General features: G+C 37.7%; 3 protein-coding genes across 6 annotated transcripts; 1 reads left to right on the forward strand and 2 right to left on the reverse strand.

The window, feature by feature from the left end:
* Positions 1-2,882: 2,882 nt before the first annotated feature.
* RLK4 (receptor-like protein kinase 4) lies at positions 2,883-6,006 on the reverse strand. Its single transcript, XM_089612322.1, has one exon. It carries the CDS (start codon positions 5,765-5,767, stop codon positions 3,353-3,355), a length of 2,415 nt encoding a protein of 804 aa, XP_089468448.1. The 5' UTR covers positions 5,768-6,006; the 3' UTR covers positions 2,883-3,352.
* Positions 6,007-15,239: 9,233 nt separating this feature from the next.
* Positions 15,240-18,101, reverse strand: RHB1A (RING-H2 finger B1A). 4 transcript variants are annotated; one of them, XM_089613700.1, is made up of 6 exons: positions 17,803-18,101; positions 17,315-17,403; positions 17,083-17,228; positions 16,621-16,981; positions 16,172-16,281; positions 15,240-15,673 (listed from the first exon to the last, which is right to left on the reverse strand). In XM_089613700.1, exons 3-6 carry the CDS (start codon positions 17,143-17,145, stop codon positions 15,644-15,646), a joined length of 564 nt encoding a protein of 187 aa, XP_089469826.1. In that variant the 5' UTR covers positions 17,146-17,228; positions 17,315-17,403; positions 17,803-18,101; the 3' UTR covers positions 15,240-15,643. The 4 variants fall into 4 exon arrangements, with proteins under 4 accessions (XP_089469826.1, XP_089469828.1, XP_089469825.1 ...); XM_089613702.1 differs by having other exon boundaries at positions 17,350-17,420; XM_089613699.1 differs by having other exon boundaries at positions 17,315-17,420.
* A 4,626-nt stretch (positions 18,102-22,727) lies between these two features.
* LOC149401613 (Pentatricopeptide repeat (PPR-like) superfamily protein) lies at positions 22,728-24,812 on the forward strand. Its single transcript, XM_089612908.1, has one exon. It carries the CDS (start codon positions 22,728-22,730, stop codon positions 24,690-24,692), a length of 1,965 nt encoding a protein of 654 aa, XP_089469034.1. The 3' UTR covers positions 24,693-24,812.
* The last annotated feature ends 2,852 nt before the right edge of the window (positions 24,813-27,664 follow it).

Consider the following 27,664-nt stretch of genomic DNA (forward strand, 5'->3'; position numbering starts at 1 on the left):
AACAATACCCTAAAATTTTAAATTTATGCAAATAATGTCCTCACTTTTTAAATTTCTATAAAATAATATTCTCACTTTTTAAATTATACTAAAGAATATTCTAAATTTTTATGTTGCTAAATAATAACCTCACTTTTTAAGATTAAATTAAAATAATTATAAACATAAAATTTAAATAATATTATTTTATTTTTATTTACGGTAAACTTATAAACCATGAATATTAATTAAGAAATTAAGAATAGTGTATATACCCATCAGCTTAACCATTAGTGTATGCAACATCTAGTGTTTATTTCATGCGTACCACGTGAAATCTAGCTATTTTATTTATTTAATTTGTTTCAAGTTTCTTTATAATAATAACAATAATTAATTACAAAAATTTCTATTTAACTTTTACATGAGTAGTCTTCTTTATTTCGGGAAGATATCGAACTCATGACGAAAATTTGTGGCCCAAAATAAAATTGAAATCGGACTTTCATTGAGACTGTCATGGCGCTTGAGACTGTTGCATTGATAGCTAAAAGATTGTGTTGTGATTGTCACTCACGAAATAAATTCGATATCTTCCCGAAATAAAGAAGACTACTCATGTAAAAGTTAAATAGAAATCGGACTTTCATTGAGACTGTCATGGCGCTTGAGACTGTTGCATTGATAGCTAAAAGATTGTGTTGTGATTGTCACTCACGAAATAAAGACTTCTGCTATTCATTATCTTATAATATTCAAACCCAAAATTTTATTTTTCATTGTTTGAGTGTCATTATATATATATATATATATATATATATATATATATATATATATATATATATGTGATGTCACTCTCATTTTGGTTTCAAATCTTGATCACTTATTTCAACATTAAAAGGTTCCGAAAAATTGGATCGTCGTTTCTCTTTGACGATTATCCAGGTGTTGATTGTTTTTCTCAAAATAATTTACTTTGCAGTTGTTACTTAAGGCGCACCATAAAAAGTTACAATGAAAATTTGATACATCCAATCAATGAACTCAGATCTTTTGTCCATGTTTGGTGTTCACTTTCATATATCGCTCAAATGAAATTTTGACACACAATCCTTCATTTTAATTATAATTTTTTTATCAGTTAACGATGTTACCTCAGGCTCATATCATAAAATAAAATAAAAAATAATTCATTTTTTCAATTTTTCTCCGCACCCCCAAAATGAAATGAGTCGTGACCTAAAACAAAAGATTAAAATGACTCCTTAATGGACATCCTCCGGCGATGGAGCAACGATGAACAAATCGGTTGTCGTGAATTTCATCTTCTTTTAGGATAGTTTGATTTTAGGGCGGATGAAACAACCAAAGGTGAAATAATTTTTTTCTTAGTGAAAGACAAGTGATGTTGTCAACCAAACAGATAAATTACGTTTAAAATGAAGCAATACATGTTGAAATATTATTGAGGCGACACAAAAGGTGACGCAATCCGTGGACATGATTTGGGTTCCCAATTGACTACTAACATTCAATCACATATGAAGAATCTAAAACCGCTATTAAGAATTAATTTTAGGTTGAAGGTACTAAAATTACATAATTATCTAGTGAGTGAGAAGCTAGAACCAAGGATATAGGAGTAAAGAGCAGCTAAGGTAAGAAAGAAAAAAGGTTCATTGCTAAATAGCCAACGTTTCGTAAATCTTAGATAAATAGGCACTTTCATATATTTACAGACGTAAATATTAGGTAAATCGATTTGAATGACGCAGTGAGATAATACCGGACATAAAAGAGAATGTGAGATACAGTAACGTAACCAATTTTATTTATTAGATCATATTATCTTTATGATTATTTACCTAAAATTTGCGAAACGTTAACTATATAGAAATTTTAAACGTTTTAATTGACTATTTACCTAATTTTTTTGAAGAAAAAAAAATGTCATTTGTAGTATGTTATTCATCTTGAAAATAAAATATGATAATTTCCTTACTTTTTTTTTTGTATGTTTGCTAAATTAATAAATCTAATACTTCGAACTACTTTTAATAATTTAATCATTAAGAACATGGGCATATTTAGTGCTCAGTTCCTATTATAATCAATGAAATTCAACATTAAAAAATGACACCTATTCTGGAAGTAATATTAATCATTTTACATATAATATATAACTCTTCCACTTGTGCCAAAAAGAAGAAGAGACAAGGATGTCCATGATCTACTATGAGTATGATGAGTCATTTCGTCAGCAAACTACAACAACTTTTAAAAAAAAAAGAATCCAACGGTTTCTTTATCGATCTTTAATGGTGAAATCAATATCAATACTACTTTGATTTCACTTGGCACTTATGATTCTCCAATTACAAATTAAAACAAAAACATCCCCCTAGTAATAAGTTAATACCCTTTTTGTTTAAATAAGTTTCACATATCAACATCATCCAATAATAATACAATAAATTTTCGTTGGATTCACAAATATTTTTAGAGCTAATTAGCTTTATAAAGTCAATTTGTTATACAAAGCAAAATGCTTAAACGTGAAACAATAACAAAGCTGATTGTTTCAATTTTATACTATTTACTAAGTAGACCATTAAAGCCGCAGGAAAAATAATGAAGGTTGTGTTGTGCTGTGTGACATCTACTTCAAAGCTAAAAGGCCAAATAAAAAAATAAGAAGATTTCATGCCAGAAAATATACACACATAAATATTGATTTTATTTTTATTTTTTTATGAATATATCTACATAGAGAGGGAATGTCAAAGGGTATCATAATTCTAACTTTTGAAATCAGAATCCCACACACAACACAGCTACACAAGGCACAAAGGCCACTCTTTTCAGACTGAAAGTAGGTTTATTATTGTTCAATAAATAAGAGAATGATGTAGGAAAAGATGGCATTTTTTTTCCTTCTACTTGCTTAAATGCAATATGATTGGTGTCCTTCCACTCTTCACAAAACATCATACAATCAAATCTACATTTATTGCCTATAATAATAATAATAAAAAAATCACCAAGCTCTATGAGATCGTCAATTTTCATTTGCAGCCTAGACTTGGTAGGTTTTCTTGTTTTGTTATAAAAAGTCAACAACGAATTGCCGTCGAAAATTGTCATGAAACCAAAAATGATGAACGAAATGCCGTCGAAAATTCTCATGAATCCAAAATTCTGAAAAGCAAGCGAAACGCCAGACTGCAACTTGTGAATGAGTCACCTTGTACAAAATTTAGTCGGGGGCATTACGTTGTGCGAAAACGGGCATGGGCATTTTAAAGTTGGGTATAAAACATTGCTTGAGCCAAAAGTTGTAAGGTAGAATTACAAAGTAGTAGGATAAGGAAAACTAGTTGAAGGAGGTGTGGTGATGGGAGAAGGAGTCCCCGGAGACGAGGGCCTGCAAGAGGTTGGGCACGGGGGGGAGCGGGAGGGGGAGGAGGCCTTGAAGCATCTTGAGCACGGTCCCCATGGCGGGGCGGGCGGCCTCGTCGTCCTGCAGGCACCACACGGCCACGGTGGCCACCCGCCTGGCCTGGTCGGCGTCGAAGGCGTCGTCGTGGGCCAGGCGGCGGTCGAGCACGGCGGCCACGTCCCCGTCGGCGATGCGGCGGGCGGCCCAGGGCGGGAAGAACCAGCAGTCGTCGGCGGCGGAGCGGCGCACGTTGCGGCGGCCCCCCAGCAGCTCGAGGAGGGTCATCCCGAAGGAGTAGACGTCGGCCTTGGCGGTGATGGGCAGGCCGGAGATCCACTCGGGCGCCACGTAGCCCCACGTGCCCCGCACGGTGGCCATCACGCGGCTGAAGTCGCGCCCCACCAGCTTGGCCAGCCCGAAGTCCGACACCTTGGCCTCGTACTGCGCGTCCAGCAGGATGTTCTCCGGCTTGATGTCGCAGTGGATGATGCGGTCGCGGCACGACTCGTGCAGGTACGCGATCCCCCTCGCGGCCCCCACCGCGATGCGGAACCGCCGCTCCCACCCCAGCCCCGGCCCCGGCCCCAGGTAGCCGCTGAGGGGCCCGTTGGGCATCAGGTCGTACACCAGCAGCCTCTGCGACTCCTCCGAGCAGAAGCCCAGCAGGCGCACCAGGTTCACGTGCTGGATGCTCCCGATGGTGCGCACCTCCGCTCGGAACTCCTTCTCCCCGCTGCCCGCCGCTGCCCGCTCCAGCCGCTTCACCGCCACCTCCGTCGCGTCCCCCAGCTTCCCCCGGAACACTGCCCCGAACCCCCCCTGCCCCACTTTCTCCGAGAACCCCTTCGTCGCCTGCTCCAGCTCTTTGTATGAGAACACCTTCAGGCTCAGCACCGGGAACACCCCTTCCTCTTCTTCCTCTTCCTCTTCTACTTCTTTGCCCCTTTTCGCCATCTTTCGCCCCAACACTACCGACGCTGCCAGGAACCCCAAAGCTGCTACAGACCCAACGATGGTGGCTGTTAAAACCGCAACGCTCGGCTTTCTCTTCTTCGCTTCTCCTCCTTTCGGGACCCTCACGAAGACCACTCCCATCCCTGAATCACTACTAGCTGAGCTCACATTCACCAGATTCATCACAGCTCCCGATAGATTTCGACAACGATTCGTGCTCGTATTGTGGTAAACCCCAACGCAATCGCAGCTCAAGAGGCAAGCCGTTTTGCAATCGGCCAGGCTAGGGCTGGAGCTGGAAAGGCTTGAAGCTTTACCGTTGCTCCCACCGAAGCTCGCTATGCCCACCTTTTCGAACTCGTCGTCGCCCTCTCCACAGTCGCCGGAGAGACTCGACGGAGAACGACGAAGACAGCCGTGGGAGAACTCGCCGGATTCCCAACTCGCGGCGTTCACCGGCCCGAAACCAGAGAGACACGAACAGAGCTTTTCCCCGCCGCCGCAGAGAGCGAACTTCCCGCACGTGCCGAAGACCTGGCACGTGCCGGCGGGCTGAGACCAGAACATATTCCAGCTCTCCGTCTGCGCGGACCACGTGTACTGCCTCAACAAGCCGGACGAGTCGACTCGGAACCGAGTCAGCGGAATCCCCGACCCGTTGTCCAAAGCTCTCTCGGAGAATCCAAACGACGCCGTTGGACCGTACGGCCTGTCGAACCTGAACCGGTAGATGTACGGAACCATCATCTCTGGAACATTCGAGAACGAGTCGCCGGTCCACGAACCAGTCTGCCAGTACGGCTCTGATTCGTTGAAGACGAGCTCAAACTCGCCGTAGCCTGGCCTCATCCGCAGGGAATAAAGCCCCGGCGACGGGTCCGAAGCGCTCCGCCAGCTCAGCAATCCCTTCTCCGCTGTGAGGTTCATCCCCGGGAGCCACGTGTCCGCCGGGAAATCGAAGCTCTGCCAATAGATCGAACCCATATGGCTTACTAAAGCGAGATTCCCGGTCTCGAATAGGACCAGGCTCGGATTAGGCTCGGGACCGGAGTCAGAACTTTCGCTCCGCCACGTCACTGATTTCGCCGCCGTGTCCGTGATCGCGAGGTCGCCGGAGCGCATGATCTCTAGCGCCGCCGTGGAGAGGCTCTTCACCGGCTTCTCGCGGTTCGCCACCCAAATGTAGGTCGGAGGAGAGACATAGGAGTACCAGATTCCAAGGAAGTGGCTGTTTCCGTTGTCTGGCGAGAAGAATCCGAGCTCGAAAGTCCCGTTCTCGCTCGATATCGTTGCGTTCGCTTCGATCACCACATTTCTCCGAGCAAATGCCTCCGCCACGAAGACAAGAAGAATAAGAAGGCAAGATACGGCGGCGAGCCGCGGCGGCGGAGACATTGCCGATTTCGGACTATCGTCGGACTGTTTGGCTTCTGGAAAAGCTTTCTCGCCGGAATTACATGAAGATATTTGGTCTTTAGAGAGAGAGGGAGAGAGTTTCAGAGGAGTAAAATAATTATTCGCTTGGCTTGCTGTTCACGGACATATACCAGGATCCAGGATAGGAATTAGGAAAGAAGAAGTTGAAAAATGTCTCCACATGCAAACCAAAATTACTATTTTAACCTCCTCAGAGGGTAATTTTGTAAATTCACGAAAGTAACAATAAAAAGTGGGAATGTGGGATGTGTGTGCGTAGACAAATGTGCTACAGCAGTCCAGTCAGTCAACTTAAGACACAACTTACAATGTCACTAATGGCAGGTTAAAAGCAAGGTTTGAAAAACCGGGGGAACCGGTCCGGTTCCCCCTTTTTGGAGCTAACCGGCACCGGAACCACCAAAACCGGATTTTTCCGGTGGTTCCGGGGGAACTGGACCGGGATCCGGGTGGGAACCCGGTTCCCACTTCCCGGTCCTGTCCAAGTAAAAAAAAAAAAAAAACCGGGTATAAATACCCGGATCCCGTTTGGAAATCTTCATTTGGTTCGGTTTTAGGTCTACAACTTCCCGACGCCGCTCAGCCCAAATTTTCCCAGATCCCGGTCGGATCCCGCCAAACCGTTCTCTTCCCGACGCGAACACGGCCACTTCTCACTATTTCCCGCCGGTTCCCGCCCGTCCCGGTGAGGATCCCGTCATTTTTGAGTTTTTTTATGATTTTGAGTTTAAATCTTGAAATTTGTTGATGATTCTTGAAGATTAACTATAATTTGATAGTTATGACTACTTAGTGAGCATGAATGTAGTTTTTATTTAGAGTTTGTGTTGATGTTTGTAATTTTTTTGTATTTAATGATTTAATCCGAATTATTTATTAATTGTGTGATTAGTTAGTGATGATTAAGCTTATGTAAACTTGTTTATTGATTTATGAAGAAATTGTTATGAATTGTTTTTAATTTTAGAGTTTGTGGTGATGTTTATAATTTTTTTGGTAATTAATCCGAATTATTTAGTAATTTTGTGATTAGTTAGTGATGATTAAGGTTATGTAAACTTGTTTATTGATTTATGAAGAAATTTTGTGACTTGTTTTTAATTTTAGAGTTTTTGTGTTGATGTTTGTAATTTTTTTGGATTTAATCCGAATTATTTGATAATTATGTGATTAGTTAGTGATGATTAAGGTTATGGATTATGATGAACTTGTTTATTGATGTATGAAGAAATTTTGTGACTTGTTTTTAATTTTAGAGTTTTTGTGTTGATGTTTGTAATTTTTTTGGATTTAATCCGAATTATTTGATAATTATGTGATTAGTTAGTGATGATTAAGGTTATGGATTATGATGAACTTGTTTATTGATGTATGAAGAAATTTTGTGACTTGTTTTTAATTTTAGAGTTTTTGTGTTGATGTTTGTAATTTTTTTGGATTTAATCCGAATTATTTGATAATTATGTGATTAGTTAGTGATGATTAAGGTTATGGATTATGATGAACTTGTTTATTGATTTATGAAGAAATTTTGTGACTTGTTTTTAATTTTAGAAATTTTGTGACTTGTTTTTAATTTTAGAAATTTTGTGTATATTACAAGTTGATAATTAGTTAGTGATATTGTGTAAATGTTATTTGTTCATTTGTAGATTACAAGTTGCAAGAATGTCGGCCCCCGACCCAGCTAGGAAGTATTGCACACCTATTCCCGGGAAAAGTAGCGGCCACAAGTGCATATTTTGCGAGCACAATATGGGAGGTGGCGGCATCACGAGAGTGAAAAACCACCTAGCCCATGTAGACCCAACGAGGAGTGTCAAATTCTGTGAGAAAGTCCCTCCTGAAGTGAGAGAAGAGATGCAAGCTTTACTTCAAGGCAACGTCGTAAAAAAGAAGAACAAAAAGTCGTTGGACGCTACGCTTCAAAAGACATTGACTAAAAATGTTGGCGGGGAAGAATCAAGCGAAGAAGCATACGAAGCGCAATTACGAGCAGTTATGAAGAGGTCAAGACAAGAGGCGGCGCAGACGGAATGGGAGGCTCGGATGATGTCGGGGCCCGGTAGTGGTTCTACGGCAAAATCTCCACCAGCTGCTCCGTCATTATATAAGTCAGCGAGTGCGAAGCAAACAAAAATCGATGAGATCGTGGATCCGAAGAAGAAAACGTGGCTCGGAAGACACATAACAAAATTCTTTGTTCACCAACATGTGCCGGCGAGTAAGGCCGCCTCGCATGAGTTCAAAAACATGATAGCGTCCGCTCAAGACTTGGGTAATCCTCAATTTGTGATAAGTAATTTTATTTTCATATTGTCGAATCGCATGTGTTCTTGAAACGTTAACATGATGTATATTGGCATATTGCAGGTCCAGGCGTTCCTATACCAACTCCGTATGAAATTCATAACAAATACCTCGATATGGAGGTTGCAGATGCGGAGAACTACCTTGACGAACAAAAGAAGCGGTGGGTAAAATACGGCTGCACCATACTCACTGATGGTTGGACGGGGCCGACCAGACTGAGCATCATAAACATTATGGTTTATTGTGCTGGTGCAACGGTGTTTTTAAAGTCCGTTGATGCATCAAAGCATACGAAAACAGGGGAGTACATCTACGGAATACTGAGGTCAGCGCTCAAAGAAATCGGAAAAGAGAATGTCGTCCAAGTTGTGACCGACAACGGTTCGAACTACAGGAGTGCCGGGTTGAAATTACAACGTAAGTACCATGTATACTGGACACCTTGCGCTGCACATTGTCTAGATCTGATGTTTGAAGATATTGGGAAGAGAGATAGTGTTAAGCAAACTATCAAATCTGCGAGGGATGCGACTAAGTTCATCTACAACCACGGCACTGTGTTGTCCAAGTTACGGGAGACATCTCCAGGTGAAATCATCCGTCCCGGCGCAACAAGATTTGCCACAAACTACCTAGCTCTCAGAAGTCTCCGAGAGAAGAGAGCTGCGTTGAGGACGATGTTCAGTAGTCAATGGTGGGATGATTCCAAATTGAGTGCAACTCCTACACGTACATCCATAGCCGAGACTTGTTTAAATCCCAGATTCTGGCATTCGGTGGACGAAGTGTGTGCCATATTCGAGCCGATGTACACCACTCTTCGATTAGTGGACACTGAGGTGCATCCCACGATGGGATTACTATACTACGTCTTCCACGAGATGAGAAAGAAGTTGGAAGCGATGAGTGGGAAGAAATGGGTTGTCGACATCGTGAACCACAGATGGAGTACTCAAATGGAACATCCACTACACATTGCAGCTTTCTTCCTAAATCCAAAGTTGTTGTTTAACCCGGATATCCACATGGACAATACCCACATGGCCGCTGTGACAAGGGTGTTCGACTTCTTGCATCAGGATCTTGATGGGTCAACTCTTGGGAGAGAGGTATAAAACTATAAATTGTTACAAGCTATATCACATTATGAATATACGAGTCTTATTTTATTTTCTAATTACAGTTAATCGCATTTCGAGACGCTCGAGGGGACTTCTCACAACGAAGTGCTGTTTCGGCACGAGGCACCCTTTGTGCAAGTAAGCTTGTGAGATGAATTGTATGCATTAAGCCATTAACTATGTCATGGAATGGTAATAAATGACATGATATGATTCATGTCACATGATTGCAGGTGAGTGGTGGGAGCTTTACGGAAATTGGACCCCGACTTTACAGACGTTGGCTATTCGAATTTTGTCACAAACTGCATCCGCCTCCGCTTGTGAGAGGAATTGGAGTACATTTGCCCTCGTCCACACAAAACAAAGGAACCGTCTAGCGTACGGTAGACTCGAGAAGCTTGTTTTCTGCTCGTACAACATGAAGTTGCAGCTTCGAGAAGCAACTCGGATTCACGACAACAACCTCAACCCCCTGGATCCTTTGGATATCATCGAACGAGCTTTCGAACGCTCGGGGAACGACAATGAGGGAGACGACGAAATGCTCCGCTGGATTGACGAAGTTCACATGGACGACGTCAACCAGAACCCGGATCCGGCAGTAGCTGAAGCGGCTCGAGATATTGGACTTGATCCGGAGCGAGTGCTGAACGAGGACGTCCAACCTCAACGCGGATCCGGAGACAGTTCGGGTTCAGATGGCGGAGGTTCAAGCCGTAGATCAAGCGGAGCAGGTGGAGGTGCAGGTGACGGTGGATCAGGGGGAGGTGCTGGAGGTTCCTATCGGTCTGGGGGTTCCTTTACTGCTGGAGGCACCTCATTTGGTGATGTCGGCGGTTCTCAGCTTGGATACGCACCATCGCAAGAAGATTTTGATCGTCTTCATCACCCTGCCTTTTTTTATTCAGGATACGGGCGCGGAGGTCAGGGCGGAGGTATGAATGATGCCATGTCATTTACGTCTAGCAATGACATTGATGACTTGTCCTACAACTTCGGATCGGTATCAATTGGTCCTCAAGGCACAGAGTCATCTTATGATGACGGATCTTCCAGTTACAACTACCAGGACTCCTATGCATCAAGTTACGCTCCCGAAACGGTGCAACCAATTCCAGGTTATCCCCTCCACTCCATGACTGTTGGTTCATCTCAGTATGAGTACGACTATCACTTGAACAGGTACTTTAGTGCATATGCTCATTACATGACTTGGTATGATTACTGTATGACCGCTGCATACGGTCGCTTTGAGTAGTCATTTGTATCCCTCCTATGTTGAATTTGTTGAACAATAGTATTTGGTGGATTGTGTTGAACTTTATCATTTTGGTTATTAAACTTACTTTTTGTTGTGTTTGTAATTTCTTATTGTGTTGAAAACATTCTACACTATTTTTAATTTTATGAATTTTATCCTACGTACTTTGTATGTTTTTTTGTATATTTCTTTTCTGAATTCCCCTCGGTAAATACCGGTATTTGACGGTATTCCTCTACGGTAACGGTAAGTTCAACGGTACCGGTTTCCTTTTTTTTCTCGCTTCCCCCGGTATTCCTTTACGGTACGGGCGGTTACCAGTAAATTCGAAGGCTCGGAACGGTAACGGTAACGGTATTTCGATCCTTGGTTAAAAGCAAGACATCAAATGTCGTTTTCGTTGCCGTTTCGAGGCTCCTGATTTACGGAAAGTCGTCATGTCGATGAAAAATGGAACGGAAAAAATGTGGAAAATGGCAAGTGAAATTCTGTTTTCAAATGCCGTTTTACATGGAAAACCGAAATGCCGATGGAAAACCGAATGGAAAAAATGTGGTAAAATATATACATGTAATACATACATATATTTTTAATTTTTAAACAGATATAAAGAAAATACATTATGCATGTAATCTTTTTGAATAGAAAATTGTATATGTATATATAATATTTTATAAATGTGTGCTATTAATGATATTTAATATATATAATTTATAAATGTGTGATATTATGTATTAGAATTGTCTCATAGTATATGTGATATTATATATAATAGAATTGGATACTATATATAATTTTTAAATGTGTGATATTATATATTAGACTATGTGTGATATTATCCATTTAATTGTGGACTTGAATAAGGAATTAAATGGATATGACCCATTTGCAACAAAAATTAAGGACCCAATTGCAACAAAAAAAAGTTAATTTTGGGTCAAAAGTGAAGCTTAGGCTAAAAACTGAGGACTTAATTGAGCAATTAACCAATTCTTGCTCAATTACGTTTGTTTTCTTCTTCTTCTTCCTTTCTTCTTCTTCCCGTGCGCAGAAACGAAGAAAAAAAAAATTTGCCTAATAACTTCGATTTTCTCTGAAACTTTGCTGAATTTATACCTCACTGTGACGAAATGGAAGGAAAATCGCCGACCTACGCCCTTGTCGCTGGAGATTGGTCCGGGTTTAGTCGCTGTGGAACTTCGTTTTTTTTTTCTTTTCGGTCGACAGTCGCCGAAAACAGATGACATTTTGATGCTTTTATACGCTTCTGTGAACGACATTCGACGACAAACATCAAGCGAAACGGTATTCACCGAGGGGAATTCTTTCCAGCCGAATTTCCTGGAATTTCCACGGCATTTTATTCCTTGGTTAAAAGTAATATAATCTTTTTTTCTTTTTCTTTTTTAATTTGAGGGTGACCATTTATTGAAAATTTAACCTATCTATTTGTATTAATTTTATTCTCCAAATCAAAGAATTAATGCCAAATGAATAGTCAGATAAACTGAGTATTTTTGTTGCTGTTATTGGAATCATTATTATCTTTGAAAATTTGTACCCATAAAGATAAAGATGACAAAAATTCTAGTTGTATCATCATTGAACTTGATTAGTTTTATTTGACATCATTTTGTTAATTTAGGCGTCTCATTTTAATTGTCTTTCATTCTGAAAGAAAGTTACGTGACATAATTATTCTCTTCTTTATGTTGAATTACTTTTGGCAGTGACTATAAATAGAGCAAGTTAATTAATCATATATTTGAAAGCGCCTAATTTAAATATTTGAATCATGAATTAAGATGGTATATACAGAAATGCATGATTCTTATCACACACTTCGATTATTATAGACTAGACTAGATTGCTATGTTTTAATCATACCCATCCAACAAAAGATGCACATGCATATATGAATTATAAGCCTAAATTTAACTCTGAAAAATCACATTCACAGCATAAAAACATCACTATCTGTCAATCCAAAGTTTTGCAAAAAAGAATTGAAGTGTGTGAGAATTGTGAATTAAACTACATGTCCCCTGAAAATGGGAACCGAAAGATTTATGTCGCAACATTAAAAAATAAAATGTAAACGATAAAAAAAAAATTTATCAGCAACATTCTTCGATGTTTTGTTTTGTACATAATATACAATACACACGGACAGATTGTGGGTACAAAAACGACACAGAGCTCAATGAGAGCCACATGATTTGGTGACTCGCATAATGGAATAGATTTGGCCGATTGGTCGATTCTCAACTCCACTAAACAACTTGCTCATATTATTCAACAGCTACACAAACACAACCCATTATTAAAGGCTCAAAGACAAAGTTCAGTGGCTCCATGGTTTGTTCAACTTGAAATTCTCAAAGCATTGGGTTTCACAAGCAACTGCCTTGTATACGAACGCCTAATCCAAAATTGACTCGAGCACCAAATTATTTGTTTGACCGATGCAAATTTGAACTTTATAACGACACTACGAGTCAATAACAAAGAAGGTTATTATTAAAATAAGATGGAAAGCTTTAAGTTGAATATAATATCCGCGTGTGTGTGAACCGAAAGAAAAGTTGAAGAAATAGCAAGAAAATAAGTTAGTTGAGACAGAAAGATCAAGTTATTGCTTTGGAACTTATTTGGATCGGAGATTGAGATGCCCCGTCTAATCTCGGACTTCTGGTACGGAAGACAACTGCAAATGCCAAAAAACCGCTAAAGGGGAATTATATGAGATCTCGGGATGTCATTTCTCGTATTTTTTGTATCATGTGAGAAATAAATAAAAAAATCATATTATGAAATAATGTGATACCAGAATTTTTTTCCCGAAACCATCTAAAAATGTGACGGCATCGGATCCCCGTTTATCACCATTTTTTTAAGTTATATTAATTTGTAAATACGGGATTATTTTTTAAATGCATTCATCATTAAATTAAAAGGAAAAAAGAATATGAGAATTTCATAACCGCGAAATATGATATCGAGAATTTCTGGTACCGTGGAATATGGTTCCAATATTATTCGGTATCGTTTTTTACGGTTCCAAAAGTCTCATTTCCTGCAAAAATATGAGACAAGACCAGGGATCTTATTGAATTAGGTGGGAATTCAATGTACTTAATGTTGAGAAACTTTTTTTCTTCAGGTTATTACAAGGTCATAGTACAATTTGTCAACGGTATGGGTATACTAATACAAACGAGGACGACATTACTATGGATAAAGTTTTGTGTGTGTTCTTTCACCTATTCTATGATGAAGATTGTGCGTTGTCTGCTGTGAGTACACTTATTTCGCATTTAGCAATTCATAGCGTAACAAAAATACCACAACATACTTATGACGTCAACCATTTTCCACTTTTTTAACCATGCATTATAGACATAAAAGCAAAATATAACAAATATTGGGGTCCAAGCAAAATTATTTTTCTGTACGACTTTTGGTGCATTTTAGACCTCCAAATCAAATTTGAAAGGTATAAGGACTTTTTGCTATATTTAATTAATATGACCGGTGAAGATTAATTTTTAAACAATCACGACAAAGTCGTGAAAGATTTTTATACTCTTTTCTTTTCAGGACCTATCAATCGAGGATTGGACCACAACCCAAGTCAAGCCCACCACACAAACAATCTACAAACGCATGCATGTTTCAACAACTGTATCAATACGCACGAAGTATGCATAGATAAAATGTATTATTTTCTTTACCGACCTTCGGATAGGTTTTAAGGAGGTCATTGTCAATACATTATTTTTTATTTCTCACTTTTTTTAGTTCTTGAAAAATATATATATATAAATATATATATATATATATATATATTTTTTTTTTTTACTCCTTTGAAAATTTTGAAGAAATATCGAGTTTAATTTTTTTTAGTGAATGGAAGTGAAAATTTTCAATAATAGTGAATGAAATTTCGGTCTAACACTGAAATAATTTTTTTTCAGTTAATTGTGAAATTCCGTGTCCAATTACCCCGTCGCCTCACAATTATTCGTCGGTGTTTTTCTAAAAAAAAATTTGTGATATTGCCCAAATGTGTATAGCTCTATAGATATTGATAATCAGATCTATCTTTGATTTATTTAACGGTGTCAGTACTGAATACTGATAGAGCAAAATAGTCAACAAATACCTGTGACTCTGTGAGTACTGATTGAGCACACACATCTAAAATATATTAAAAGAAAAAAATATTTAGAAGCAGCCCTTTTTATCATTCCAAAGTTGATTCTTACTTGTAATAATAATAATAATGATAATCATAAATCGTAACATTAGTATTACTGTCTTAAATTTAAAATACTTGAGATTCCCCACAGCAGAGTTTGACTTTTATGAATTCACAAAGGAAAGAAGGTTTCTATATTTGTATTCATTTGTTATCTCTTATCGTTTCTCTTGTAATAAAATAATGTTGTCTGTCATAGCTGCCGAGACAGAATCTAAGATTCTTCATCAGAAGAAGAAGAATATTAGTTCAACTTGGCATTCTTTAAACTTTAAAGTATATTAAAAATTGTACACGAAGGCAAAACACTAGTCTAATTTGTTAAACAAAACCTAACAGTAAGAAAGTACGCAACCAAAAAAGTGACTATTGATCTGATCATTACGTTCTTTCCACAAGCCTACCAAAGTGGCTCAGAACTAATTCCATCTAAACTTGTGACATGAAATATGCAATTTACAAGTACACAAGTGAAAGAATCATTTCTTTTTCATATGGCATTCAACAACAAAGCAATAACATAAAAGCAAGGTTTGTATGTACAAGAGAAATAAAGAAACCAGCACATTTTTTTCAAAGCTATTCCCAGGCTTTGTTCTACAAACTACAACATTTGGATCCAATTGAGAAAATCCCAAAACAATTTTTTTTTTTTTTTTTATCTTAAATAGAGTTTAGAGAAACATCACTGACCAGCAATCTGTATCGACATTTTGTGGAATGTGACTTCATTTCTTAACGTTGAAGAGCGGCTGAACCGGAGTTCGGACGGAGGATAAGAGTAATGAATCTGTTGGCTCTGACCACTTGCCAATGAGTTTATGGCGTTCTATAGTTTTGAACAACAAAGTATATACTATATAATACATGATGTGCTATTTGGAGTTCTGGTCAAATAACATTTCCTGCAACAAAAGCCAAGTACACCAAAAAAAAAAAAAAAAAAAAACTTAGAAAGAGCGAAAATCAACAGAGTTTACTTAAACCGAAAATTTAATCAACAAATAACTACGTATTCTCGGAATTTCACAGAAGTGCAAACAACATTTGTTTCAAGTATTTATAGTTGACTCGGGTTACATTAGGAAGCTATAGCATTTCCTTATCTTGTTGGACGAAAATTTGGGGGAAACTATAGAGGACTGGAAAGTGCATAGCCAAATTTTGGATTCAGTTTCCTCTGAAAAATGATTTAGAATTCAAAATCTAAGGAAATTCACTGTGAAGGAAATTCAAAGTCATAGGAAATTTGGATTTTTCAAACACATTACAAAATTTTGAATTTCAATCATAAGATTTTGCATGTCAAAATGTCCATTTCTCAAGAATATTCGCTTCATCAGTGAGAATCACGAAATATCTCGATATCACAGCAACAAGTAGTTGTATAAGATGAGACGTACCTTGTCGCAAATTGGGCAGGCGTCGCTTCGTTCCATCCACTCGAGAATGCAAGACAAGTGAAAGTAATGTTCACATATTATGGCGTATTTCGGATTCTCCAAATCGTAATCTAAAGACGGAAAAGACCATCACATATCAGAATATTCTGTATCAATCGAAATAACAAAAACAGAATTAAAATGGTATATCTAACAATCGAGATAGGTTGGTACTCTCCCACTAGAAATCTCTTCCTCCCACTAATCTCTTCAACAATACTTAATGACCCTCTTCTCTACTAACTTGACTTCCAAGTATTCTATTCAAACCCTTACTTATCTACTTATCATTATAATTCTCTAACGGGTTTTTATTGCAAATAGTCCTCAAAATATTGATTTTGTAAATCTTAGTAATTTATTTTTAAATTCAATGGACAAAGAGCTTATATGTTGACACATACACACACCTTCAAGACAAATGGGACAAAGATCCTCGTCTTGTTCGTTGGACACGGCATCGAGCTCGATAGGTGGCTTGTTGGAGAGTTCCAAAACCTTGGTGGGGACGTTCTTGAGATGGGCTTTGAGGTCGGGCTCCTCGAGATCGGCGGAGGTCTTGAAGCTGCTGCAGCTCACCGTCTCGGAGTCCGTCGATTCCCGGAATCCGAACACGGCGTCGTACGGAAGGGGCGTCGGAGGAGCATGGTACGTGTCTGGCGTCGACGTGTCGAGATTCAATTGGATGAGAAGCCCCGCTGCGAGACCCGACGATGACATCCCATTGTGGGACGTCAAAGCTTCCCGCTCTTCCAAGCTCTGCGGCGGACACTACACAAAAACATAATCATACTTCATTATTATTATTATTTTTATTTTTATTTTTGTGTATACGATCGCATGGGATATCACGATGAGATCGAGTGACTGACATAGTAGTAAACCGGTGTCCCGTGCAGATGGGTTTTCCGGGAAGAACAGCAACAGCCTCCCATTCCCTCCCCGGAGTGTTTATTTTTTGTTTCTTTATTTCTGTTATTCGTCCAGACCTATCCAGCAACAATGAGGCATTTTAACCCTGTAATTTGGATGATATTACTCATCAGTACAGTGATAAACCTCCTGTGCATAGCTCAGCTTCTCAAAATCAATTTGTGTTCCTACTTTCTTTAGGGAATTTTCAAAGACAAGGCTCACACATCTCATGCTGTATTACTCTTCTTCTTCTTCTTCTTCTTCTTCTTCTTTCACACCTGTTTATGTAGCACAACTTCATCGATAAATAACACCCGAAATAACACAATTAGCCGCAAACCAATCCAGATGAACAAGTGTTTAAGAGATAGAATCGGTTAATTCCGAAAAAAAAAACAAAATCAAGCTTAATCAATAAAACCCCAAAAAAAAAGACGAGTAAATTTTATACATAGATAGAACGACACCCATGGTTTTTCCTAAAAGGATAAACAAAGGCCATGATTGAATGAACATCAGTTGAAAATTTCAATTCCACACCCAGTCACAAACTCCATACCCAAATTGAAAAATTAACAAAATAAATAAACAAATACCAGCATAATCATCGTGACTAACGAAATTAAAGAACAGAAAAACGAAAAAGAAGAAGAGGAAGAATAGAGATACAACTTTACCTGTAGTATAATTGAAACGAGAGAGAGAGAGAGAGAGAGAGAGAGAGAGATATTTGTTTTGTTTTGTTTTGTTTTGTTTCGTTTCTCGAAAGAATATGATTCGACGAAGAAATGAAATTTTGTGAGTAATAGTTTTTTTTTGTTTTGTCTTCTGGATATTTAATTTTTGCATCTTTCTAATCTAATTCTAAACAAGCAATATACGCTCTCCACTCATCCACTCCTTGAGCTGACGAAGATAGTTCAACTTCGTTACTTCATTGACTATTGTATCGCATTAATTAATTCATCGATTAATTTTTAGCTACATACCATTACTCAGTGACGTCCTAATTTGTCTACTTTTATTAGTTGATTGAAATTGAATAAATAAACGCAATACTAATCATATCAGGCTGGTCAATTCTAATCTCTACGAAGTCGCGTAATAGTCCTTTTTTGTATACCTTTCTTCAACCAAATAGTATCATAACATGAATGATAAATGCTGTACAATGAAAAGTCCAAAAAATTAAATAAAATTACATGGTTTATTTGTTAGGGGAAAAAGCGAAAACGACGTGTAAGATTATATATTTTACCAATGCCCATAACTCAAACGTACGTAGATGAGTTGTGCGTATTTGAGTTGGCGAACAATATTTATAGATTATTTTTGTGATACTTTTCCAGAAGTTATATTTTTTTCTATTAACTTATAACAAAGACGCATATTATATGTTTTTTTTTACTTTACACGATCAAGAAAAAATAGCTAAAAAGGGAAACTTAGTTACATTTTTTTCTTTTATTAATAAAGAAACCAAAAAAAGTGGTATATAAGGACAAATTACTATGTGGCATTTCACAGTTCACACTCATCACGCATCATGAAAGATAGAAAGGTACGAAAAAGTGAAGGTTCAGAAATTCTTTCTCACCTAAAGCAAAAAAATGACCACAAAGTGGAATCTAGTTTTTGATGGGGTCCAATTAGATATTGGTTATACCTATACACCCATATTAACACCTATAAGAGTGACCGAAACTGTAAGACTAATATATTTCCATAAGAATAATAACCTAATATAGTCAACATATTGTAAAGCAGGATATTGTACTCGTTTCTTCTTTATTTTTGTTTGCCTACAAAATTTGTAGATTTGTTTGGTTTTGAAGATATTACCATGACTATTTTGCAAATATTATTAGCAATATTACAATTAATATTGATAGAAATTAAAGACAAAAATAAGAAAAATAAATTTTAGAACATAAACCGGAAATGAAAAAGAAAAGGAAGAGATCGGCAAGTAAAATGTCGAAGCCCGTTGGACGGTTTCCTTGAAGTTTTTTATCGCCCTCCCACGGGTGCTGGATTTCGTGAGCGAAAGTCTCCCATGATATAACGACTAACAAGACGAGCAATGCACCACAAGACTCGACTTCGGCGAACTAGAACTCGAACGTCAAAAACTACCACCGGACTACAAGTAAACAAATAAAGGAAAACAATTTCTGAGAGATAGTTGGTGTTTGTTGTGGGTTAGAATGAGAGCTCAGGCCTTGCTTTTATAGGCAAAGCAAGCCACGGTTACAACCTTCAGATCAATCATTTAGTGGGTGTTTAAGACGTTTTAATGCACATGTTACAAACCGTTTAAGCATTTAAACGTACCAAAACGCTCAGCCAGTAAATGAACAATAACCCGATGTACTAACTCCACGATTACACTTGAATTAATTCCCAATATAAGACAAAAGTTATTTATGGAATATTTCGTAAGTGAATTTTGCAATAAAAAGATAAGGATTGGCCCAAGCCCAAGCCCGAGACCGAGACATTCGCGAAACCTGAGCCGGTCCGGCCCGGCTCGGCTTGGCGGTGGCGCGCGCGTGTGTGGTGGGCTAGCATCCTTGGTCCAATTTCTATATTGAACACTCATAAACTCTAATGGTATATAAACCATACCAACATGTTCATTCTCAAGCAATGCGTGACTCTTGCATTTCACTTCACTTACATGTCCATAATGTGTTTTTTAAGCATACTCTAAGCATCAATTTCTCATTCATTATAGTAATGATTTTGGCAAATAAATACAATCGTATACCCGTCGCAACGAGGAATAAGAATACGCAAGAATTAACCAATTCCGATGAGTGGACCCCACTCAAATATTAGTCACAAATCACACATACACTTATTAATAAATACTCTTTATTTAACAATTCATCCAACAATCCCCCACATGAATGAAATTGTGAGACGACAATTATAAAGACACGACACGACTCAAGGTGGTGATAGATTCTACGGTCAATACCGGTATAGGATAGGTAGGTAGAGCCTTTGAACCTTCCCTCGGAAAGATATGCCATCTTTACTGACTACTCAGTAGACACGATGTTCTTGAACTGTTAGTCGTTTTGTATAAACGATAAACATATCCCCCACTGATATCTCATTGACACAGATTCAGTTCTCATGGTTATATTCATTTTGACCCTGAACATTCACCTGGTTCTGCAAGAGTTTTTAAAGAATTAAGCCATTAATTCTCTTTTGAAGCGGCCCCACTTCTCTCTCACATAGGCGATTCTTTTATCAAGAGTAATCCGCATTACTCATTTGGAATCTCAACAATCCGATTTCACAGAATCATTAAAAGCTCTAAGGTTAACCTCGTACGAGAATCACTGTATTAATAGGAATATGATCGGGGGGTTTTTCCCCACAATGACCCCACTTAGCCATTGACAGTTAGGTCGTCCCTTTGAACCAAGATCTTAGGATCTCCAGTCATCATGGTTGGGTTTCCTTTGCCTTGGCTTTATTTATCATGGGCTTTAGTCTCATTCCTTTAGATGTCTTCTCTACTAGGTCCCTATCTAACCCTTTGGTTAGTGGATCCGCAATGTTCTCTTTGGACTTAACATAGTCAATATTTATGACTCTAGACGAGAGAAGTTGTCTAACGGTATTATGTCGTCGACGGATATGCCTAGACTTACCATTATACATCACACTATGTGCTCTACCAGTAGGAGATTGGTTATCACAATATACACATATTGCAAGACGGGTATAGTCCAATCAGGAATATCTTCCACGAAGTTCCTAAGACATCCAGCTTCTTCGCCACATTTATCCAACACAACAAACTCAGATTCCATCGTGGATCTAGCTATCACAGTTTGTTTGGAGGATTTCCAAGATATAGCTGCACCTCCCAGAGTGAATACATTCCACTAGTGGCTTTAAAATCTTGAATATCAGATATCAAACTCGCATCAGTGTAACCTTCAATGACTTCAGGATATCTTATATAGTATAGACCATAATCACGAGTGAATCGTAGATACCTCAGTACCTTCTTGATTGATTTCCAGTGTTCAGCACTTGGATTACTCGTATATCGAGTTAGTCTAACAACAGTTAGGCCAAATCAGGTCTCGTACAACTCATAAAGTACATGAGACTGCCTATGTAATGTATAAACTTTTGTAAACGCTCGACTTGTGAATTTGAATAAAATAGAGGAGTTTTATTTCAAATTCTTATTGCATATGAGACGTCCTTAAATTTTAAATATCTTGAGAAATAATAATAATATTTAAGGTTGACGAAATTTTGGAATAAGAATATTCGAGTAAACTGGATATTACTTTCTGAATAAAATTATTCGGAACATGCTCGGAGATTTAAAAATCTCGAGAGTAAAAATTAAATCCCGAGATCCCTTAAATATATTCAAGATAACGGGAAATAATAATAATTTTCTCGGTTATTTTTCAAGATTATTTTCAATTAATTAAGGACAAGATTGAGAGGTTTTATTTTTGGAAGGACTTATGTGCAACAAATAAGGGACGAGATTGAAAGAAAATAGTAAAGAGGGGTTGTTTTAAGAGATACGTGTCACAAACCGGATGGGCCACCTGTGCACGTGTGGCGCGAGGAGAAGCTGCCATGCGGTTGGACTTATCACACCAATCCCGCAGTAAATTAATTAACTAAATATTAAATTAAATTTATTATTTAGTTAATTAATTTACTGCAGATCTGATAAACTATTTTCTTATAAAATAAAACTTTGAATATTTTTTGAAATGAGGGAAAACTATTAGACTATTGGCCTAATTGCCCTATATATTAATTGCATTTAGCTATAATACATGAAAGATAACTTTTCTTCTTATAACAATTCAATATACTCAAGTTTGCTTAAGGTAAGTGATACTACTAATTCTCCTCATACGAGTAAGACGCGTGATCGAATTTCGTCGTATGTATTGCTCATATTTGTTTAATTATAAAGTGTGTTTGTGTGGTAATATAATATATTCTTATATTTTTCAGCCTTCAATATTTATATATTTATATATATATATATATATATATATATATATATATATATATATGCTCTTATATCATTGATTAATATTGTCCTCTCCCTAAAAAAAAAAAAAATCAACATGTTATAGATTATTTTAGTTCTATGCAGGCACGAAGCCATGTGTATATGAGGAGGGGCTATAGCCCCCCTTAAAAAAAAATTGTACTTTTTATCCATTTTTTATTTTATTTTTATAATTTTTTACTCTTAAAATTTACAAATTAGTCCCTCCTGAATTTATTTTTACAAATTAGCCCCTGGCTTCGTCCCCTGATTCTATGTATGCCCATAACTCAAAACTTACGTAGATGAGTTTGCCTATTTGAGTTGGCAATAAATTTAGTTTGGCAAACAATATTTATAGATTATTTTTGTGATATTTTTCCCGAAGTTATATTTTTTTCTATTAACTTATAACAAAATCTGTTTTTTACTTTACACGATCAAGTAAAAATAGCTAAAAGGGGAACTTTACAGTTATATTTTTTTTCTTTTATTAATAAAGAAGCAAAAAAAAAAAAAAAAAAAAAAGTGGTAAAAATCAACATGTTATCCAAAACCCGTTTGTCTCCAATCTCCACCGTCCATTTCAACCAACGGTTAATTTCCCGGCCAAAACTTAAGGCTCCAACTGAAACCATCACCGTCTCATCTCACCAAACGTCTTTATCTCTCCATCCGAGTCGACTCAAAACCTTCTTCTCACCTCGCGAATTGACCCACCTCCAACGCTCGTGCCCTGTTCATTCCGTTTACTCCAAAGCCCTCAAAATCTCGGCGAAATTGGTATTTCTCCGCGAGGGAAAACAGTTACACGGGCACTTGGTAAAAACTGGATTGTGTAACAACGTGTATTTTCAGGGTCAGATAATCAGCATGTACGTAAAATGTCACGAGCTCAAAGAAGCACACCAAATGCTCGACGAAATGACAGACAGAAACGTCGTGGTTTGGAACACGCTTATTTGCGCAGGAAGCGACTGCGAGTCTAATCTCACTCTCGGGTTTTCCTATTTCAGAAGAATGTTGATCGAATCATCGAACCCGGACGATATAACATTCAACTCTCTGTTCCGATCGTGCGCCGAATCGATCGCGATCGAGCCCGGAAAGCAACTTCACTGCTTTGTTCTGAAAATCGGGTTCGCTCGTAACTGCTTCGTCGGAACCGCTCTCGTGCATATGTACGGGAAACTCGGATTGGTCAAAAACTCAAGGCAAACGTTCGAAGATGTGTCGGTTAGAGACTTGGTTCTGTGGAATGTGATGGTGTATTGCTATGCTTTTAATCACTTGCCCTATGAAGCGATCAGAGTCTTCAATTCGATGCGGTTGGAGAGTAGTTTCTCCGGCGACGAATTCACTCTCACAGACATCATAAGCTCGTGCGATCGCGAAATCAGAAACCAAGTCCACGCGATTGCGATCAAACTCTGTCTCGACGATGATGTGATGGTGAAAACCGCGCTCGTAGATTCGTACTCGAAGAAGAGCGAAACCCTAATTGAAGCTCGCAGGGCGTTCGACGAAATGGAGACCGAAAAAAACACCGTCACTTGGAACACCATGATTTCCGGGTACAAACACCACGGAGAAGGAAAGGAATCGATCAGACTCTTCCGAGAATTGCTCCGTGAAAATATCTCTCCTCCGGACGAATTTACCCTTTCCAGCGCGATGAGCTCGTGTGGAAACTCGGGCATGGGCAACGACCTAAAGCAAATCCACGCCCGCTTGGTCAAATCGGGGTTCGACTCGTTTTCATCAGTCAACAACGCGATGATCAATGCGTACTCAAAGTCCGGCGACATCTCTGGCGTGTACCGATGTTTTGGGTCAGCCGTCGAGCCAGACCTAATCACATGGACCTCGATAATCTTCGCCTGCGCGTTCCACGGTCTCTCTCTACAATCGGCCCAGCATTTCGAGGAAATGTTGCACCGGGGAATAAAGCCCGATAAGATCGCGTTTCTCGGGGCCCTCTCGGCTTGCAGCCACGGGGGGCTAGTGAAACGAGGCCTCGAATACTTCGAGGCCATGACCGAGAAATACCGGATCGAGCCGAGCCAAGAGCACTACACGTGCCTCGTGGACCTCCTCGGGAGAGCCGGGCTTTTAGACGAAGCCTTTAACGTCCTGGGCCGGATACCGTCCGAGGCCCGAGGGAACGCCCTCGAGGCCTTCCTCGGGGCGTGCGGGGCCCACGGGAGAGGCTCGGGACTGGCCCAACGGGCCGCGGACGAGCTCTTCGCGTCGGAACCGAGCGTTTCCGTGAATTACGTGGCGTTATCGAACGTGTATTCCTCAGAGGGCCGGTGGGACGAAGTAGCGCGGATCCGCAGGTTGATGGCGAGGAATTGCAGGCCCAGACTTTCTCCGGGGCTTAGCTGGGTCGAGATCGGCTGCGGTGTTCATACGTTTGTTTCGTGGGACCGTTCTCACCCGAGATCTGTAGAGCTGTATGATATGCTAGGATTGTTGTATTTTGTAATCAAGGAAGATAATATTTGAGCGTTGCTTCAAAGTTTTATATTATTCAGGCATTTTTACCATACTGGTTCATGATTAAAAAAGAATATAACAACGCCGGTGATATTTAGTTAGGATTTGGCTAACTCTGATCTACAGAACCGAAACCTCAGTGTCGTTTAATTATTTATGAAAGAAAGTGAAATAATTTTGGTATTTGTGTTCATTTCAAGAAGAGCTATGTTGGTAGTTGAACCAAAAATTGCTTCTGAAAGGTCTCTCCGTGACTTTCACTTTGAGACTTGAGTTTTACCTGTAGGTTGGTCATGAAACACTAAAGCCTCACCAGATTACCAAATCATCATTTTATTGTTATTAACGCTTTGTTTTTTACAGGCTCAATAAGCTTGGATAGCCACATAGTGACACACTCGAAAGTTTTGCACTCTAGATATCTAAAAGGAGAAAATTCAAATTCCGAGATAATCTTTTTTTTATATAATTTTGTCTAAATCGAACAAGTGGTACATATCTCTCAAAAAAAAACAAGTGGTACATATACAAATATTATCCATCAAGCGCTCGAGTTTCTAGTACAAATATCTAATTTTAACAACAAAAAAATTGTTTCGAGTTAATCGAACATTTTAAGTGAAAAAGAATTCAAATTATTTTTTAGATAATTGTTGTATAAAACATAAGAAATAAACAAAAAATAATCGGCTACAAAGTTAACCTTAAGGTATTTTTCAATAGCACTAAATAAACTATACCTTATTTTTGTTTAAATAAATAAACCTCAAAGAAAAAAAAAATCAAGTCCCCCCTCACCTCCCATGTAGCTTCGTCAGTGGTCACCGCTATGGCTTACTAAAGGGAAAATAACACATTTATACCCTGTGTTTTAGTGAAATGTCGAGTTTAACCCTCGATTTTCAAAAATGTCGAGTTCATACCCTCTGTTTAACTAAAATGACGAAATTATACCATCTGTTTAACTAAAATGACGAAATTATACCCTGAAATAGACAACAGTGTCACAAATATTCTTTTTATTGACTTTTCATTGCCGTTGACTATAATATTTATAATATAAACACCAATTATCTTTATTCATTCGCGTCATATATGTAATTTATTTAAAAACTAAAAAATAAACAACAATTTCTTAATCGTGAAGAACACAGAAAGAGGCAAAGGGGTAAACATCGATAGTTGATAGTCATCAAAATCGCATATTCGAACAGAGAATCCAAGATTTAGAGTTACAATTCGAACACGGAATGAAGTCATTTCTTAGGCGGTATGAGTTTTATTATTTAATTTCAATTTAAGGCTATTTTTATTTCAAAATTGAGAATTTGGAAATTAGGGTACTGATTTAGATTTGATTCGATTTTTCTTATATAAGAGTTAATATCAATGAAAGGGAGATATGTGACGCTGTTATTCATTTCAGAGTATAATTTCGTCATTTTAGTTAAACAGAGGGTATGAACTCGACATTTTTGAAAACTGAGGGTTAAACTCGACATTTCACTAAAACACATGGTATAAATGTGTTATTTTCCCCTTACTAAATGAGTCACTGATTCAGATGTTTAAAATTCACTCTTGTATTGCTCTGGTTGTAAGAAGGTTTGTTTCTGCTAAAAATCAGAATATTAACTGCAATTATGTAAATATTGAAAACGAACTAATAGTAATTTTTTTTTCTTCATATAAGATAGTTCCAATCGGGCCCTCTGTATATATTAAAGGTGTAGCGGTTATTAAGTAAAAATTGTAGTGTGTCAATGTCCAATCTCTATTCAAGCATACATACTACATCGTGTTACATTTAATGGAAATGTTTCTTATACAAGAAAATTTTATTAAAATAATGCCATCTCCAACTTGACCATGTTCTGTTTTTCAGTAGGACCGTAATCTTAAATGTAACAACATTGGTCTTAGTTCTATGCGACTATAATGATATATAATATATGCAAGAATTTGGTGCAACTATCCAATCTTCTTTAATAAATTAAATTCTTTTTAGTTAATTAATTTATTGCGAGTCCGGTGTGCTATTTTTTAAAATAAAATAAAATTTTGGCTATTTTGTAAAAAGAGGATGAGTTATTGCACTACTAACCTAATTGGCCCTAACATATGAGCATCCGTCTCTCTAGCACATGATATTCTTAGACGATAATCTACGACGTGAATAGAATTAGATAATCATATCAATAAATAGGACACTATTTTTCAATTAATTTCTATGATTTTTTTTTAATTCTAGCAATTACTTGCACACTCTTATAAGATTAAGAGATGATATTTAAAATCTTAGACTTCATAAAGTTTAAATTCGCGTTTAGCTAATTTTAAGGTCAGTGTAGTTAAATATTTTTATTTGAAATGTCCAAATTTTTTATTTTAGCCAGCGTTCGATTGATAATTAAAATTAGCCCCTTAAATTATTGACCAACTAAAAAAGACAAAAAAAAAATACCCCTTGACGGATTTTAAATTAAAAAAAAATAAACTAATTAATTAATTACATGGAAATTTTTAATTAGTATTTGACTTTATTTTTATTTATATTTATATTTTTTATTTTTCTTTCTTTATGTTTGTTTGTTTGTTTGTTTAATAGTAGTATATAAAAGTCTTTTTAAAAAAAGTTATTAAGAGTAGCTTATACCATTATGTTTTATAATAACTAGTCTTTTTTGCTTCTTTATAATGATTTTTAATAGTTAATAGTACTCACTTTTTATTAAATACGTTAAGAAACAAAAAGTTTACTCATAAATAATTAAAATCATACATACATATAGAGTATTTATGATGGTTATTGTAGGCTGAACACTACCCGAAAATATATACTACCCAACAAAAATGATGAATCCTAAAAATACAAACAATAACTAAATATATTATGCAACCTATGCATAATTAAAAGAAAACGTTAAAGTCCTTGAGAATTTCACTTGCTGAAATAGCTGCAGGAAAAATGAAAACAAATT

Source organism: Urtica dioica, chromosome 4, assembly GCF_054948205.1.
Source record: "Urtica dioica subsp. dioica isolate 48M chromosome 4, U.dioica_male_clone48M_v1_H2, whole genome shotgun sequence".
NCBI lineage: Eukaryota > Viridiplantae > Streptophyta > Magnoliopsida > Rosales > Urticaceae > Urtica > Urtica dioica.